This window comes from Hypanus sabinus, chromosome 8, assembly GCF_030144855.1.
Source record: "Hypanus sabinus isolate sHypSab1 chromosome 8, sHypSab1.hap1, whole genome shotgun sequence".
NCBI classification, from domain to species: domain Eukaryota; kingdom Metazoa; phylum Chordata; class Chondrichthyes; order Myliobatiformes; family Dasyatidae; genus Hypanus; species Hypanus sabinus.
In genome coordinates this window covers 79,233,775-79,252,896 of record NC_082713.1, presented here as the reverse complement: position 1 = coordinate 79,252,896, position 19,122 = coordinate 79,233,775, and the positions used below count along the sequence as shown (strand labels likewise).

General features: G+C 43.2%; 1 protein-coding gene across 2 annotated transcripts in view; it reads right to left on the bottom strand.

Moving 5' to 3' along the window:
• dock11 (dedicator of cytokinesis 11) overlaps window positions 1-19,122 on the bottom strand; it is a 307,563-nt gene that overhangs the window by 112,153 nt on the left and 176,288 nt on the right. For both annotated transcript variants that reach the window (XM_059977401.1, XM_059977402.1), the window contains exons 36-40: window positions 12,872-12,938; window positions 11,547-11,594; window positions 9,642-9,784; window positions 6,816-6,931; window positions 6,007-6,141 (exon numbers count right to left, since the gene is read on the bottom strand). In XM_059977401.1, the coding sequence (XP_059833384.1) occupies window positions 6,007-6,141; window positions 6,816-6,931; window positions 9,642-9,784; window positions 11,547-11,594; window positions 12,872-12,938 (509 nt within the window). The remainder of the gene's footprint in view (window positions 1-6,006; window positions 6,142-6,815; window positions 6,932-9,641; window positions 9,785-11,546; window positions 11,595-12,871; window positions 12,939-19,122) is intronic.

Here is a 19,122-nt window from a genome sequence, read left to right as displayed (position 1 = left end):
ACCAAGAGCCCATTGCATTCCAGATAAGGAGGAGGAAGTGGAGATGGGTCGGCCACACCTTGAGGAAGAGCCGGTCGAATGTCACTCGACAATCACTCGAATGGAATCCACAAGGGAAGAGAAGAAGAAGTCGCCCAAAGCAAACCTGGAGGCGTAGGATTTTGGATGAACTGTAAGCCGCCGGCCAAACTTGGGAGACTGCAAAACATTTGCTAGAGATCGCAGCAAGTGGAGGACTTTTGTTGAGGCCCTATGCTCCATAAGGAGTGAAAAGGATTAAAGAAGATAAGATATAGGAGTCGAAGTAGGCCATTCAGCCCATTGAGATTGTTCCACCATTCAGTTATGACTGATCCAATTCTTTCAGTCATCCCTACTCCCCTGCCTTCTCTCCATACCCTTTGATGCCCTGGCTAATCAAGAACCTATCTATCTCTGCCTTAAATGCACCCAATAACTTGGCCTCCACAGCAGCTCGTGGCAACAAATTCCACAGATTTACCACCCTTTGACTAAAGTAATTCCTCTGCATTTCTGTTCTAAATGGACATCCTTCAATCATGAAGTCATCCCCTCTTGTCCTGGACTCCCCTATCATGGGAAATAACTTTGTCATATCTAATCTGTTCAGGCCTTCTAACATTCAGAATGTTTCTATGAGACCCTCCAGTAATTCTCCTGAACTCCAGGGAATACAGCCCAAGAGTGCCAGATGTTCCTCATACAGTAACCCTTTCATTCCTGGAATCATTTTCGTGAATTTTCTCTGAACCCTCTTCAATGTCAGTATATTACTTTTAAAATAAGGAGCCCAAAACTGCACACAATACTCCGTGTGGTCTCACAAGTGCCTTATAGAGCCTCAACATCACATCCCTGCTCTTATATTCTATACCTCTAGAAATGAATGCCAACATTGCATTCACCTTCTTCACCACCGACTCAACCTGGAGGTAAATCTTTAGGGTATCCTGCACAAGGACTCCCAAGTCCCTTTGCATCTCTGTGTTTTGAATTCTCTCCATCTAAATAATAGCCTGCCCATTTATTTCTTCCACCAAAGTGCATGACCATATACATTCCAACATTGTATTTCATTTGCTACTTCTTTGCCCATTCCCCTGAACTACCTAAGTCTCTCAGCAGGCTCTCTATTTCCTCAACACTACCCATTCCTCCACCTATCTTTGTATCATCGGCAAATTTAGCCACAAATCCATTAATTTCATATTTCAAATCATTGACATACATCATAAAAAGCAATGGTCCCAACACCGATTCCTGTGGAACTCCACTGGTAACCAACAGCCAGCCAGAATAGGATCCCTTTATTCCCACTCTCTGCTTTCTGCTGATCAACCAATGCTCCACCCATGCTAGTAACTTCCCTGTAATTCCATGGGCTCTTATCTTGCTAAGCAGACTCATGTGTGGCACCTTGTCAAAGGCCTTCTAAAAATACAAGTACACCACATCCACTGCATCTCCTTTGCCTACTCTACTTGTAATTTCAGGCAGGACTTTTGTTTCAGGAAACCATGCTGGCTTTGGCATATCTTGTCATGTGCCTCAAAGTACTCTGCAATCTCATCACTAACTATCGATTCCCATAACTTTCCAACCACTGAGGTCAGGCTAACATGTCTATAGTTTCCTTTCTGCTGCCTCCCAACCTTCTTAAATAGTGGTGTAACATTTGCAATTTTCCAGTCATCTGGTACAATGCCAGAATCTATCGATTCTTGAAAGATCATTGTTAATGCCTCTGCAGTTTCTCCAGCTACTTCGTTCAGAACCTGATGCTGCATTCCATCAGGTCCCGGAGATTTATCCACCCTCAGACCATTAAGCTTCCTGAGCACCTTCTCAGTCATAATTTTCACTGCACAAACTCCACTTCCCTGACACTCTTGAATGTCCGGTATACTGCAGATGTCTTTCAGTGTGAAGACTGATGTAAAATACACATTCAGTTCCTCTGCCATCTCTGCATCTCTCATTACAATATCTCCTGTGTCATTTTCTATTGGTCCTATATCTACCCTCAACTCTCTTTTACCCTTTATGTATTTAAAAAAAACCTTGTATCTTCTTTGACAATAGTCGCCAGCTTCCTCTCATAATCCATCTTTTCCTTCCTAATGACCTTCTGTGTTTCCTTCCATAAGTTTTTAAAAGCTTCCCAATCCTCTATCTTGCCATTAGCTTTGGATTCATTGTATGCCCTCTCTTTTGTTTTTACTTTGGCTCTGACCTCACTTGTCAGCCATGGTAGTGTCCTTCTTCCATTTGAAAATTTCTTCTTATTTGGAATACATCTATCTTGCACTTCTCTCATATTTTGCAGAAACTCCAGCCATTTCTGCTCTGCTCTCTTCCTGCTAGTGTCCCTTTCCAGTCAACTTTGACCAGTTTCCCTCTCATGCCATTGTAATTTCCTTTATTCCACTGAAACACCAACACATTGGATTTCATGTTTTCCCTCTCAAATTTCAATGTGAACTCGATCATATTGTGATCACTGTTCCCCAAGGGTTCCTTAACCTTAAGCTCTCTTATCACCACTGGATAATAGCACAGCACCCAATCCAGCACAGCTGATCCCCTAGTGGGCTCAATAACAAGCTGTTCTAAAAAGCCATCTCTTAGACATTCTACAAATTCTCTCTCGAGGTCCAATACTGACCTGGTTTTCCCAATACACTTTCATGCTAAAGTCCCTAACGATTATCATGACATTGCTCTTCTGACATGCTTTTTCTATCTCCTGCTGTAATTTGTAATCCACATCCTGGCTGCTGTTTGGAGGCCTGTATACAACTGCCATTAGGGTCCTTTTACCCTTGCCATTTCTTAACTCAATCCATAGAGACTCTACAATTTCCGATCTTATGCCATCCCTTTCTAATGGTTTATTACTATTTCTTATACACAGGGCCACACCACCCCCTCTGCCTACTAACCTATCTTTCTGATACACCGTATATCCTTGGACATTCAGCTCCCAGTGGCAGCTATCCTTTAGCCAAATTTCAGAGATGGCTACGTCATACTTGCCAATCTGTAGCCGAATTTCTATTTTCCTTCTCAGCTCCAATCTCCTGCCTTCTCCCTGTCTCCCTTCATATCCTAACCAATCAAGAATATATCAACCTCTGTCTCAAATTTATCCGAAGAATTGGCCTCCACAGCTGCCTGTGGCAACCAATTCCACAGATTTGCCACTCTCTGGCTAAGTAAATTCCTCCTCATCTCCATTCTTAAAGGACAACTGTCTAAAACTGAAGCTGTGCCCTCTGCTTCTGGACTCTCCCACTATAAGAAGCATGCTCTCCACATCCACTCTATCGAGGTCTTTCAACATTTGATGGATTTCAATTAGGTTATCCCTCATTCTTCGGAATTCTAGTGAATACAGGCACAGAGCCAGCAAGCCCTCTTCATATGACAAGTCATTCAATGCTGGAATCATTTTCCTGAACCTCCTTTGAACCCTCCCCAGCGTCAGCACTCTTTGCTTCCTGCCAACCCGTCACTGCTTTATCCATGCTAGGATCTTTCCTGTAATTCCACGGACTCTAAACTTGTTAAGCAGTTTTTCATACACTTCTGACCCCTGACACTCTCAAACTTCCAGAATACTGCTAGTGTCTTCCACAGTGAAGAAATGCAAAATACTTATTCAGTTCATCTGCTATTTCTTTATCCCCCATTACTACCTTTCCAGCAGTCTGATATCCACTTTCACCTCTCTTTTACACTTCATGTATCTGAAGAATTTTTTGGTATCCTCTTTAATATTGGCTAGCTTTCTTTTGTATTCCATCTTTTCCTTCTTAATGGCTTTTTTAGTTGCCTGCTGTTGGTTTTTAGAAGCTTCCCAATCCTCCAACTTCCCACTAATTTTCACTCTATTACATGCCCACCCTTTGGCTTTGACTTCTCTTGTTAACCATGATTGTCTCATCCTTCCTTTAGAAAGCAGCATCCATCATTAAGGGCCCCCCACCATACAGGTCACGCTCTCTTCTTGCCATTAACACCAGATTGGAGGTACAGGAGCCTTGGGTCCCATAGCACCAGATTTTGCAACAGTTATTACTAAAAGGTTCATGAACCAGCGATGATAACTTGGCTCAACTCAACTCTGAACTGATTCCACAATCTACAGACCCACCTTCAAGGACTCTACTGCTCATGTTCTCAGTATTACTTATATATATTTTTATTTGCACTACTTGTCTTCTTTGGCTAATTGATATGCATACTTTTTCACAAATTCCCTTGTGTTTCTTTATTTTCCTGTAAATTCCTGCAAGAAAACAAATCCACGATAATGAGACTGAATCTGACGGTAGTGAGAGAATCTCACGGTAATATATGGTGACATAAACATGCTTTAACTTTTTTGAACTTTTTGATTATATCAAAATTTTTCCTCTGATATCTTTTTCCTCTCACTTTGGATACTCCCAACATGTTGTCTTCTAAGTCTGCCAACCTGTGACTTTATATCCTACTGTCAGGTCACCTTTCAGCCTCCTTCACACAGGGAAAACAAGCCCATTCTATTTTTTTTTAAACAAATAAACTTTATTCATTATAAAATGATGTTTACAAGAATGAACTGCTCATTGCCTTTTCATTTTTTTACATTCTGTACAGTTCTGATAATATTGCCGCCACTCGTATGGCAGTCTGGGGTGGTAAACTGCTACAATAACAATTGAAATGCATCCTTCCCCAACCTGGCCCCTCCCTCTCCAGTAGGAGATGAACCCAACCCTGTATTCCTTTCCCACCGAGCTCTTGGATTGGCTGCGCCAAGCTTCAGTGCGTCCCTGAGGAGTACCACTGCAGCCTGGAACGTGCCAGTTGGCAGGCAGCACTCCTCCACGGACATCGATTTTCTGGCAGACCAAGGACATCCTTCACTGAGCTGATGATCTGCCAGAGCACTTGATGTTTCTCCCCACGCAAGTCCCTGGGAACAGCCCATATATCAGAGTATTCCTTACCATTCAGCTCCTCGGGTTGAACCCTGACACAGGCCCTTCAATCTTTCTCCACACTCTCTCTGCAAACCCACAGTCTGCAAAGAGGTGACCTACTGTCTTTTCCCCACTATGGTCATCCCGTGAGCAGCACTGTGGAGTGATGGTCCAGACACACCGGAAGGATCTCACTGGGAGTGCCCCTCTCTCTGTCAGTCAGGCAAGGTCTTGGTGCTTGCTGGTGAAGCCTGGAGATGAGACACTTTGCCAGATGGTCTGGGCAAGCTGCCCAGACCAGCCCACTGTGTCCATCGAGTCCTTAGCCTAAAGGATGTTTCATGTTGACCACTGCCTAATAGATTTGGTTAAAGGTGTTGATCTGGAAGAACTTTCCCACAAAGGACAGGTAGTGTGGCAACATGCAGCTGACTGGGAAGTTGCACAGCAACAGGGCCAGACCCATCTTTCGCACCACTGAGTACAGATAGAACCTCTGCACATTGTGGTATTTGGTGCCCACGTACTTGCGCTCCATGCACAGCCTGATGCCACCACACACAAAAGTGGTCATCAGGGTGAGGGCGACCCCAGGTACATTTTTGTCCCCAAAGACCAGGGAGTGGAGCATTGCGATCCATCTGACCCACTCCATCTTGGATCCTCAAATGAATCTGAAGATAGATCAGGTGATTTCCAAGCTGGAGGAGCAGAGGATGGGCCACACTTGCACCAGGTACAGCAGCCCTGAGACACCTGATGACGAGTTCCGTTCCAGTTATTGATAGGGAGCGTCTTCCCCACAGTTGTAGCTCTCTCCATAACTAAGGTCCTCTATACAGGCACTGTTCTGGTGAATCTTCCCTGCACTCTCTCAGCCCAAACACATTCCTTCTATAGTCTGGTGACCAGAGATCCTGCAACACTCCAAGTGCAACCGAACGAATATTTTCCCAAGTTGTGTGTGTGTGCTTGGTTATCACTGCACCAAATGGAACAAGGATAAACCGATTACCTTGCTAATGAACGCCCTTAAAGAAGCAAACACATGCTTCATGGCTGCTTCAGACTGCCCACTGGTCAGCAAGAGGAGGATGTCAAACACTTTCTTCATCAGCGGGTTGTGCCCATCATCTTGGATGAGTTGATTCTGAGAGAGGAGCAGATTTCAAATTCAGCGTGCAAGTATTACTCAACCCTCCAACTTTTGCTGGTGAATTTGAATGTACAACCACTTGGGTCACTAGCCCACCTTTCCACACAATACAATGCATAAACACTACATGAAATTAAAAGAAAACTGCAGTTATTGTAAATATTAAAGAAAAACAGAGAATTCTGTTAAAACTGAGCCAGTCAGGCCGCATCTGTGAAAAGAGAAAAAAGTCAATATTTTGGGTCTGGGACCCTTAACCTTCTTCATTAACTGTTGCTTCCCTAATAGCACAGAAAACAGAACCACTGACCACATCACTGCTCTCACCCCTTCTCCTCCTGAATAGTTCACTAGTCCTTATCTTCGGCCCTAATCAACATATTGGATGCACACTGATGCACCATCGAGAAGAATAACTAGAATAACTCTAGAAGACTGGAAGTGAACAATAGGCTTTTATTAATAGTGAAAAAGGGAGCACGACCATGTTGAATAACTGAGGGAGGAGCAGTGCCCCAACCGCCTTTATACAGGGGTCTGTGGGAGGAGCCACAGGAGCAGTCAGCAGAGGGGCGTGTCTAGACAGGTATACATAGTTTACCACACACACCAGAACTGCGTGTGTGTTTTTTGAGCAAAACATATATAACAAAACAAGTATTGCTGACCTTGAAGTTCTGAATGAAGGAAGAAACGAAGTCCAACACCGTGAGACACACTTCAGTGGCTAGGTTCCCTTCCAACAACGACTGGTGGCTAATGTCTGCTTCACTGATTCCAGAGCCTGTGTAAGGATCAGGAGCAAAACAGCCATTTCAAATCGAAGCATGTCTCCAGTTTCTCAAAGTAAATTCACAACAAGGAGGAGGCCATGTCTCGTTAGAATACAGGCTGTTCAAACCGGAGTACTCTACAGTAAGTGGACTGAAGGACCTGATTTTATGTCACATGACTCCACGAGCTAGAAAAGGTTTTCCCCACCATTCAACTATATCATGCTTAATCTTCTACCTCAGCTCCTTTTTCTTGCTCTACACCAATTTTGCTGGCATCTGTTAATGCAATGACAAAGCCTTCACAACCTTTTGGAGCTGTAAATCTCAATGATTCACCACTCTGTGAATAAACTCTTCATCTCCAACCTAAGTGGTCTCCTCATTTTGAGACCAGTTTTCCTTAGCCGAGGAATGCCCTCCCTCAGTTAATTTCTTTATGTTTTTTTGAAGTCACATCTAATTTCTTTAAGCTCTGGAAGACAGAGGTCAGCCTACTTAAGTTTCTTTCAAACTTATAGTCTTTTAACATCTTTGGACTATGTTTACCATGCCCATGGTCTGTTTTTTTTATCAATTATCCTATTGTTTGCATTGTTGTAACAATGTGGTTTTGTGCAGGTCTTGTAGCTTTAGTTTTTGGTCTTGTTTTGTCTGGTAGTTTTGGAGCTCCTTTCTGGGGTACACACTAAGATGGTAGCGTGATATTAATATGCAACAGCCTCTCCAGACTCTGGATTGGGGATTGCCAAACGTTATGTGGATTTTCTGGTGTAGTCTGTTTTGTCATATGCTTTTGTGATATCATTCTGGAGAAACGTTGTCTCATTTTTTAACTGCATTGCATTTGTGGTTTCTAAATGACAATAAACTGAATCTGAATCTTAATGTCTCCTCATTCACCACAAAAAAAACAATCCAGGGCACTCCTCTACAATATGTACATTTTTCTTTAGGTAAGATGATCAAAACACAACATGCTAGTCACACTGAAGCTCTTTAAAATTGGACCAAATCCAGAGTTTCAGCAGGTGTTCTCCCTGATGAAGACAGATGCAGATATTCATTTAAGGTCTCATCCATGTTATCAATCCTTCAATAACCACATCTTGGTGCCTAATCCTCAACTAATTTGGGTGAATCAAACTGGCAAAGTTATGCATTTGAGATGGTTTGCCATCAGGACACTTTAGTTGGTAAGTTAGTGGGAGAGTCAAGGGTCTGGAGGCAGTTGATGGGAGAATAGAATGGGTGTAGGAACAGGTGCTTCACAATCAGAATTAATATCACTGACATATGTCGTGAAATTTGTTGTTTGCGGCAGCAGTACAGTGCAAGACAAAATTACTATAAGTTACAGTAAGAAATTTAATTAAAAAAAGCAGTGAGAAAAAGAGCAAAAGTGAGATTGTGTTCATGGTCCGTTCAAAAATCGGTTGGCAGAGAGGAAGAAACTGTTCCTGAAACGTTGAGAGTGTGTCTTCAGGCTTCTGTACTTCCCCCTTAGATCGTAGTAATGAGAAGAGTGTAATGAAGTTCCTTAAAGATAGTCAGACACAAACTGACTATCATTGAAATGGGATTTGTTGTGCTGAGTTCATGTCGACCATCAACCATCTCATCACAGGATCAGAGGTGGAGAGCGTTAGCAACTGTAAATTTCTGAGAGTTACTATTTCAGTGGACATGTCCCAGACCCCGCACATAAGTGCAATTGCGAAGAAAGCACAGCAGGGCCTCTCCTTCCTTAGGAGTCATCCACATGACATCTAAAACACTGACAAACTTCTATAGATGTGTTGTGGAGAGTGTGTTGACTGGCTGTATCATGGCCAGGTGTGAAAATACTAATACAGTATCCTTTGAATGAAAAATCCTACAAAAGCTAGTAAATTCGGCACAGTACATCAAGGGTCAAGCCCTCCCAGCCACTGAGCACATCTACATGAAATGCTGTCATAAGAAAGCAACATTCATCATTAGGAACCCCAGCACTCCAGATGCTGCCATTGGGTAGAATGGTACAAGAGCCTCAGGACTCGCACCACCAGGTTCAAAAACAGTTTCTGCTCCTCAACCATTATGCTATTGAACAAAACAGGATAATTACGCTCACTTGCCCATCCATTGAGATATTCCCATAATCAATTATCTCACTTTAAGGACTCTTTATGTTATTTCATATTCTTGTTATTTATTGCTATTTATTTATATTTGCATTTGCTCAGCTTGTTGTTTTCTGCACTCTATTTGATTTTTCATTGACCCTATTATAGTTACTATTCTAGATTTGCTGAGTATATCCGCAGGAAAATAAATCTCAGGGTTATATATGCTGACATATATGTACTTTGAGAATAAAATTTACTTTGAACCCATTTTCATTTATCCTACATCAATCCAGTTTTTTGTTTAATTATTTTCAACTGTCCCCCGATTCTACCATTCTACCACCGACATTCATCAGGGCAAATTTATAGGAGCTAATCAGCAGGTCAATTAGCAAACCTTCGGGAAAATTAACACGATTGAACCCAGGTCTCTGGATGTATGAGGCAGCAGCTCCACATGCTGTCCAGAAGCTGAAGCCCAGATCAGCACCTGCTCCTCTGAGGGGCACTTGCCGGAAAGTTAACAAAATAGCATGCAATCTTATTGACTCGATGTCAGTCTAAAGAACATGCAGGGGAAGATGGGGAAAGTAGGGGTTTCTGAACATACGGTGGTTGAGGGTAAATGAGCTGTCCGTGTGTCCAATCTGTTGGAGCCTGGCGTGTGCTGTTCCTGAACGACTCCAGAGAGCTGGCATTGTTTGAGACTTCCTGTCAGCTGGACAGTACTTGAAGCTTAGGCCCTCTTGAACTCTGGAAGCAGAAACATACTTTATACTTATTTGACAATGACTGACAGATCCTTCTATCAAGACATTCTTACGATGCCCATAATAACTATAATTTTAAAATTTAATTCACTCAAGTGAACAATAAAATATGCTGGAGAAACTCAGTTGGTCAGGCAGCGCTTCAGCAAAGTGATAATAATGTTTTGGATTGAGACCCTGCATCAGGACTGAAATGCACTTTGCCTTTTCTGATCTGTGCTTGACCGTGTGAGTTCCTCCGGTAGTTTGGTCTTGCTCTGGATTCCAGCAGCTCCAGTGTCTTTGGTCTCCTATTCAAAACTTGGCCACGTAAAATGAAACACTTGCTGGTAGAGCAACTTTCTGATTGCTTACAGCCAAATTACTTTGGCATGGATGAATGAGAGGATGATTGATTTCTGGAGTTCCCAGTGCAACAGAGTTTGACCAGAAAGAAAGAATAAACTTGTATTTGTACATGGAATGGTCCAAAGCAAAGAGAATACCCTGGACAAAGTACAAAGGAAATTTCCAAGGAAGAACTATAAGGAAACATGGGACAGGTTAGTATTGTTTTCCTTGGAAAAGGAAAAGTGGGAGCAAGTCTGAGACTGAGATATTAAGACGGAGAACCCAGCACTGGGTGGGAGGCTGGGTGGGGGGAGGAACACCAAGGGGTAGAGATTTCAAATACTTGTGAAAAAGCTTAGAGGGGCGTGAAAACAAACCTTATACCTGGAGCATTGGGAAGGTCCACAAATCACAGACTAGCCACTAACTGCTGCACATTTCCAACAGTACTGTGGTGTGCAGAAGAGCCATGAGCCAGCACGGGGAGGTAGGAAAAGACAGGGGATCTCACTTCAAACCAGCATGGAAATTGTGAGTTGTATGGCCTCCTTTCATGTGATGTCCCTGCTCCGATTCTGAACACCCTCTGGCAAAATTACTACCTTGGAACCAAAACACTCATCTGTGAGGAGGCACAGATTTAATGTATCATTACTGGCTTGTTTCCCAAGGGAAAGGGAAGAGGAGGAGGAGGAGGAGAGAGGAAGGGACAGCGGTTGGTGATGGACAGGGAAGGGTGAAAATGGGTGGAGATGGGAGGATAGGCAAGGTGGAGAATGGGTGGATATGGGAGGGGGAGAGGAGGGGAAGACTAGGAGATGGTAAGGGAAGAGAGTGTGATAGAGGTGAGGGGACAGAATGGGAGGAGTAGAGTGGAGAAGGGAGGAAGAGTAGGAAAAGAGAGAGCAATCACAGAAGGAGTGAAGATGAGAAGCAGGACCATTTACAACACTAACAGAAATCCTGGGGAATGTAGTTGAGATCCATCTAAAGGATTTCCTTTGCATTTGTTGTTGGAAATGCAGAGCTTATGCAAATTATGTTCAAGTGCAGAGGTTGGTGGGTGGCCTGTTAGGTGGATAAAGGCTGCAGGGAATGGGATCAAGAGACCGCAATTTTCATCCAATTTCTAAATGCTGGCAGGATTTTAGATTAGATGGAACGTAATCAAGGAAAGTTTTGAAATCTCTGCTCCGTGCTTACAAAAAGAGAGTCTGATACATTTGAAAGTGTATATAGAAAAGGTTTTGGGAAAAATCTCCCAGTCATTCTTATCCATTTAAATACTTTTCCTTGCTTTAGCAACTGTTAGAAATGTTTCCATCAAAAATAGTATAAAATGGAATGATACCACCATTCTAAACATTCAGAAGCCCCCACCCTCCTCAATACGGGAATGGCAATCCGGGCAGTACCTTGCTATATTTCTCCGGCCCATGTATCTGAACTGGTAAAGGCAGATCCTATAAGAACAGAACAGTCAATGATTGGTATATTCACACATTATTTTGATTACATTCTTCCAAATGCAAATTTCATGTTATTTCTTCAATTATACCAATCCAAAAATAGATTCTTTCTACCAGATAGACACTAAGCTGAAGGAACTCAGCAAGTCAGGCAACATTGATGTAGGGAAATGGACATTTGATATTTCAGGTTGAGACCTTGTACCTGCACTACTTTTAAGAGAAGAGAAGAAGGGGCCAGAAGATCTCAATACACAGTGAAGAGGATAGGACATAGGATATGGAGAGAGAATCATTAGGAGCAATGAATGGAGGACCTTGACTGTCTATTTCCCTTCAAAGATCCTGCCTGACCCACTAAGTTCCTACAACATCCTCTGTGATACTCCAGATTTCAGCATCTGCTGTCTCCCGAGTCTCCTTTCCAACAAAGTTAACCTTGGTTTTTCAGGGGAAATCTCAACAGCTTCAGCTCATGTCTATCTCCAGATGTTGCATGGGGAATCGCTTTTACATACTGGGAACCAAAGTCCACCAGCAAATGTAATGGGGCTGGTAGCTGAAAGGTGTATTTACCTCATGGCCAGATAGTTTCTCCACTCAGCCAACTCCACCAAGGCTGAGGACTAGCCCTGCTTCTATAAGGATTATATTGAGGTGACAGCAAGTGTACTAAGAAATAAGGCAGAGTTTGGCAAACCTACAGCACAAATCTGCAGGCATTTTTGACAGTCCAGACTGTCTTCTTCCTCTTTGGCAGACTCAAAGGATTGGAGATGATGTGATTTTGCATATTGAGGTGAGGGAGATGCATATTGAGGTGTGTGTGTGTGTGTGTGTGTGTGTGTGTGTATACACACACAAAATATACATACAATATACACACTAATAACACCCCAATCAATACCCGCATGCACACTCCACACATCGATGTGGAGACAACGACATACACTTTTTCCCACACCCTTTTTATACTTTACCCTCAATCTCCAACTTATTCACCAATTTTCTTCTTTCTCCAAGATCTCTCCCATGGTTTTTCTTCCCTGAAGCCTGCTTTACCAAATGTTAGAAAAACTACAGTACCCTAACCTTAGGGAAATCCACTTGATTCCTATAAGAGACAATGAAAGTGCAGGCAATTCTACTGCTGGTGTGATTAATACTGGAAGAGCTGTATCATTTATAATGTACTGTATCACCTTCTACTCAAAACAAATGTCAATTAGTTCAACAGCTTCCTTTCTCAAAAATCCCTAATATGTACTTACTCTAAAATTGTGAGAAAATCCATTAATTCTTGAGGGGACATCTTGTTCCAGTACGCCAAGAGAGCATCTTTAAGAAAAAAAAGAGACTATAATGTTATATAAAAATGCAAGCTTATGGAAATAAATGACAAGTCAGTATCATCAGAATTTTGAGGGAATCATCAAATATGTCTCCTTTATGCAAGATGGGAAGCAGGATATTAAAGGCCAGAGAGTCTATGTCAGTGGTAGGAAAATTAGTGAGAAATAGCTCAGATACAGGAAGAGCCTATGCTTGGTTTTGCTCTGATCACGTAAAGCTAATTTGTGGAAAGGAAAACATCTCCAACGAGGAGAGGCTGGAGAGGTTACATTTATTTAAAAGAATGAGAGGTGTCTCGATTGAGTGGTCTTGGCAGGGAAAATGCAGAGAGGATACTTTCTCTTAAGGGGAATCAGAAATAGGGAGTCACTACTTCATTATAATAATGGGTTTTCCCTTTAAGGCAGAAAAAGTCTTTTTTCTCCTCCTCAGAGGGTTGAGATACTTTCGAGCTCTCTTCTACAAAAGACTGTGGATCAGAGAGTTTGAGTAGCTTTAAGGAAGAGTTGGATAATTATTGATAGCCAAAGGGTTTAAAGGCAACTAGACCAGGAAGGAATGTTTAATTATGCTTAAAATTGAATCCTCCATGATTTTATTGAAAGGTAGAGCCAGTTTGATGGGCTGAGTGACTGGCACTTGCTCTCAATTCAGATGGAAGGGGGAAAGGCAGTGGTGGGAGACTCTAATGCTAAAGTAAAGAATGCCAGTTAAAATGCAAAGTTTCACACACTCTCACAACTGGTAGGCCTGCTGCACAGGCTCATCAACTCTTATCTACTGCAAGTCCTCACACAAAAATAACCATTGCCTTTCATTATTTCTTGGGTCAGTGTTGAAGTCTGGGCACAGCACAGAAGGAGGAAGTAAAGGGAAACTCAGTAAGAGCGCCTGCACACTTCACGATGGTCCAAAGGCCAATCTATTCCTCACCCTGTCTCTGCCTCAAAGACCAACGTGGAGAAACATTCACTGATACACATGGCATGGATATGTCTCACTGTGGCTGGAAGCTCACTCTGTGTCTATTGTTTCTCAATCCTTCAGAAACCTGGAGATCCAATATGTCAATAATGTGAGTTAGGGAATTAATGAGGGACTACATACTGGGGTGATGTTAGCTTCCTTTGAGATGGTCACTGATGCAACTGGTATTGCTGCTGCCTCACAGCTTCAATCACGCAGGATCAGTCCTTAGCCGTGTAGAGTTTATAGATTCTCCCTGAGACTACAGGGCCTCCCATTTTCTTTACAAACTGTGGTAGCTGATATAACAGTACATTTAAACTCAGACCACTGGCATTGGAGAGCACTCTGACTGGCTGATCTCAGCCTGGCTCCAAAGCACAGGATTACAAGAGGCCGCAGAGTATTGTAGACTTAGCCTGCTCAGAAAAATAATCCTTCCCACCACTGAGGATACCTTCAAGAAGTGGCATCCATCACCAAAGGATTTTTGAACAGTCCATGAACTTATGAAAACGACTTCGTTATTCTTGATTTGTGCTAATTATTTGATTTTGTAAGGTACAGTAATTTCTTTGTCTTTGCAATGCACTACTGCAGCAAAACAAATTTCACATTACTTAAGTCAGTGATAATAGTTCTGATTCTCATGCACAAAGCTCTATAAGGGTAATTACACAATATATTAAAAACTCCTTCCACTAATTACAAATAACTAATATATTAAAACCAGCTATACTGTATAAACCTATATATCTACTCACAGATTAGATTTTATCAATTAATTATTTACTTAGGTGTGATTATACAAATATCTGACACTTACATGGAAACCATTTCAGGCACAGATTCATGGTCTTGCGAGATTAACGGATGCCAGAAGAAATAGTAATAAATTTTAATTGATCCACATCTTCTTTTGATCTCTGCGATATTCACACCTACAAGGGTGTTGTGATTATTCTGACAAGTTGTTTCCTTCAGTGCACTGTGGGTCACAGTGCAAGTGTCTGGAACGTCCAGGTCTCTGCTTTATCCATCAATAGTTACATCCTAGCACCTGCCCAGTAAATCAGACTCAGACTCTTCCATCACATCAGTTGACACAACTTCTGACACATGGCTCCCAATTTCCAGGACTTCAACAGCTCTACCACAGTAACGCTGTAAGTCTTAACGGCGAAATCATACTGATCACTGGAAGCATCTCCATCGACTTTCCTGTCTGTGCCACCCCCTTTAGGTTCCTCTTGCTTCTCTTTGTTCATCCCTGAGCTCTGAATGCAACTGGAAACCCCTCTCATCTCACTTGTGTACCAGCAACAAATGATGCCAGTCTTGTGGACTACTAGGACCCTTCTCCAATAACTGCAGCCCCATTGTTTCAATCACAACACTTGGATGATAGATAAAAGGGAACACTTGGTGACCCAGGTAGAGAAAGGTGACAATATGTGGACTATGAACACCGTCAGAATTAAGGCCACATGTCTGCTCTACAGAGGGACACTCCTAGCCACTGGGAGTGAGACTCATCCAGATATCAGGTCCAGGCTAATCCTTGAAGAAGGATGTCTATGCGCACTGATCTCGCATCTGAGCAGGACTTCGCCAGATCACGATGCCTTCCATCAATCCCATGCCAAAAATACATTGTCTCAGCCTGCGGCTTTGAGTTTACAGTTAGAAGAGCCCAATGTGGTGTACCTTCAGAATCACTAATCCATGCTCTCAACTTCAGACTGCCCTGACCCACCAACATTGACTTCTCTAATGAACCCATTCTTCACCATTTACTCCACATGGCCATGTTACCCCACCACCACACCTGTCACACAGGAACATCTGCACAATTAGCCCTGGTGATCTCACCAGCTGTGACTGGAAAATCAAATCCAAAACCTGATGATGACAAATTTCGTTTCAAATTAACTGTTGCCTCCCCATTGGGGATCTGTGATAACACAACTGAGATAGTGAACTCTTTTGATGTATGGTATTCGCTGGGTTAATCCAGATGTGTGCAGCTGCATCATGAGAACATTGAATTCTGACTAAAGATCACTTGATATCAGCACTTACCAAAAAAACCACAGCACCATGGCCATTATGGGTTGTGCTTGTCATAAAAGGCCAGGAAAGGTTCGCTGCTAAGACCTGATCACGCCTTCACACCACTGAAGCTTAATCAGGTCACCCAATATAATCTCACCAGATGAATTCCTGGCTGCATGAATGTGCATTTCCTCCACTGGAGTCATACCCCGTGGTTGCTCAGCCTCCCCAGTACCTGCCTATTGAACTTCCTTTGTGGTGCTGAGGATATCATTTTAACAGCAGGTTCTGTGGATGTTCCCCAGACAATGTATAGCATCCCCTTCTGAAATTGGCAACAATGATTTTCAGCAACTGCCTGGTACTGGGCAGCACAGTGCTGCAGTTAGCAGAGCTGCTGCCTCACTCTGCCAAAGTCTCAGGTTCAATTGCAGCCCGTTCTCTCTGTGACCACACTTCCAGTTCTTCCCGCATCTCCAAGATGCATAGGTGGTCGATTAAATGGCCATTTTACATTGCAATTAGTGTGTAGGTGAGGGCTAGAATCTGGAAAGAATGAATGGGAATATGGGGAAGGCAAAATGGGATTAGTGCAACAGGGTGGCAGCACTTGGTCAGCCTATTACTGTGCTCTCTCTCTCTGACTCAATGACTTAATCTACTAGAAAGATGCCCTCAATACACAGCAGCAGGTTGGTGTTGTGATTGGATACTGGAGTCAAACCAAGTGATAGCTCACATATCTCATCATCCATCCCCAAGTCAACCACTGCACACCATCCTCTATCTACCACTGTTCGACCACTGCAAACCTGCAATGATGCTTCATTAAGACGGCTTCATCTTAATTCCCTCAAGAAACTCTCCACAAGCCCACCAACCTTGCAGTGCCAGATCTAAAGCAGTTTTGAAGTTGTTTCTTTTCACTGAATGCTTCACTGAAGCAATGAAAGCATGGGTCCCAGCTGTGCCTGTCTTTTTGTCCTTTTTGTGTGGGACGGTCTATGTTTCAAGCCTACACGCGGCATTGTTCCCTAACTCTTCCAACACTACAGCAATGGCTGCATTCATGCTGCTTCCTGCACCCATACTGAGCTCTTCAATTTCATCAACATTGCCTCCAACTTCCACCCTACCTTTAAGTTTATTTGGCCCATTTCAGTCACCTCCCTCTACTTTCTTAGTCTCTTTGTCTCCATCCCTGGAAACAGACTAGCTACTGATATCATTTGTAAACCCACTGATTTTTACAGCTATCAGGACTACACCTCATCCCACCCTATCACTTGTAAAAATGCCATCTCCTTCTCTCATTTCCTCCATCTCTGCTGCATCTGCTCTCAGGATGAGGCTTTTCATTCCAGGATAACTGAGATGACCTCCTTCTACCAAGAAAGGGAATTCACTTCCTCCACCATCAATGCTGCCCTCACCCATATCCCTTCCACTTCACGTACATCTGCTCTTACTCCACCCTCCCGCCACAGCAAGGATCGGGGCTCCTCTTGTCCTCACTTGCCACCCCACCAGCATCCGTGTCCAGCACATAATTCTCTGCAACTTCAGCCATCTCCAACAGGACCTTACCACCAAGCACATCTTACTCTCAACCACACTTTCCACTTTCTGCAGGGATCACTCCCTACATGACTCCCTTGTTCACTCGTCCCTCCCCACTGATCACTCTCCTGGTACTTATCCTTGCAAGTAGAACAAGTGCTACACCTGCCCCTACACCTCCTCCCTCACTACCCTTCAGGGTCCCAAACAGTCCATCCAGCTGAGGGGACACTTCACCAGCAAGTCTGTTGGATTCTTCGTCTGAATCAAGTGCTTCCACGTGGCCTCCTGTATAGGTTGGGAGACTGCTTCGTCAAACACCTCCGCTCCATCTGCCAGAAAAAGTGGGATCTCCAGTGGCCATCCATTTCAATTCTACTTCCAATTCCCATTCCGACATGTCAGTTCATGGCTGCCTCTACTGCTGTGACGAAGCCACATTCAGGTCAGAGGAGCACCACCTTATATTCCATCTGGTCAGCGTCCAACCTGATTTCTTGAACTTCCAGTAATTCCCCCACCCCAACCTTCACCATTCCCCATTTGTGTTTCCCTCTCTCACATTATCTCCTTACCTGTCCATCACCTCACTCTGGTGCACCTCCCACTTCCCTTTCCTCCATGGTCTTCCATTCTCTCCTATCAGATTTCCTCTTCCCCAGCTCTGTATCTCTTTCATCAATCAACTTTCCAGCTCTTTAATTCACCCCCTCCTATTCTTGAGGTTTCACCTACCACTGGCCACCTTGTACTTCTTCCTCTTCTCCCCCCTCCCCACCTTTTATGCTGAAATCTCCCCTTCCTTTCCATTCCCGATGAAGGGTCTCGGTCCAAAGTGTCAGCTGTTACTCTTTTCCATAGATGCCTCCTGGCCTGCTGAGTTTCTCCAGCATTTTGTGTGTGTTGCTTGGGTTTTCAGCATCTGCAGATTTCCTCGTGTTTGTGACCTCACAAATATTTCTTGCTCATTGACTATCTGCCAGTCTATCACTGGTCATTACCATTCTTTCTTTACCTTGCTACTACCTGAACTGAAACATTTCATCCCACTCTCAGTGTAGTTTTTGTGGGGGTTTTCTGTATAACTCTTCAGTCATGTTAAGGTTGGACTTTTGAAACAACACTCCACTAACTCTTCAACAGATACAATAATGTAACGGTCAAACACACAGCGCATAGCACTTAAAGGTACTTATGCGACAAAGTATATTACATCCAAGGCCTAGATACATATACTACAGTGCAATTCCTTCTGACAGTAACATTATTTAGTATCATGTCTTTTCACATATACATGGATTCTGCTTGTTACATTTTCACCGGTAAAGGCAGCTTTCTGGTAACTTGCTCCGCTAAGCTTTGGCCAAGTCCAGGATTAGTGTTTGAGTGAAATCAGATTCTATTTGCTGCTCTAACCTGGGAGCTTTACTCAAGGCAGCCTTACTCCTTCAGCTGATGGATTCCTGTCTGAACATTGGCACAGCTTGACTGCAATGAGCGAACGAGGCAAAGGCAACAATGCTAAGTGACATAATCTAGAATTTTTTTTTCCCTGAGATGCTCTGCATGGCTCCTCTTCTCTGCAATA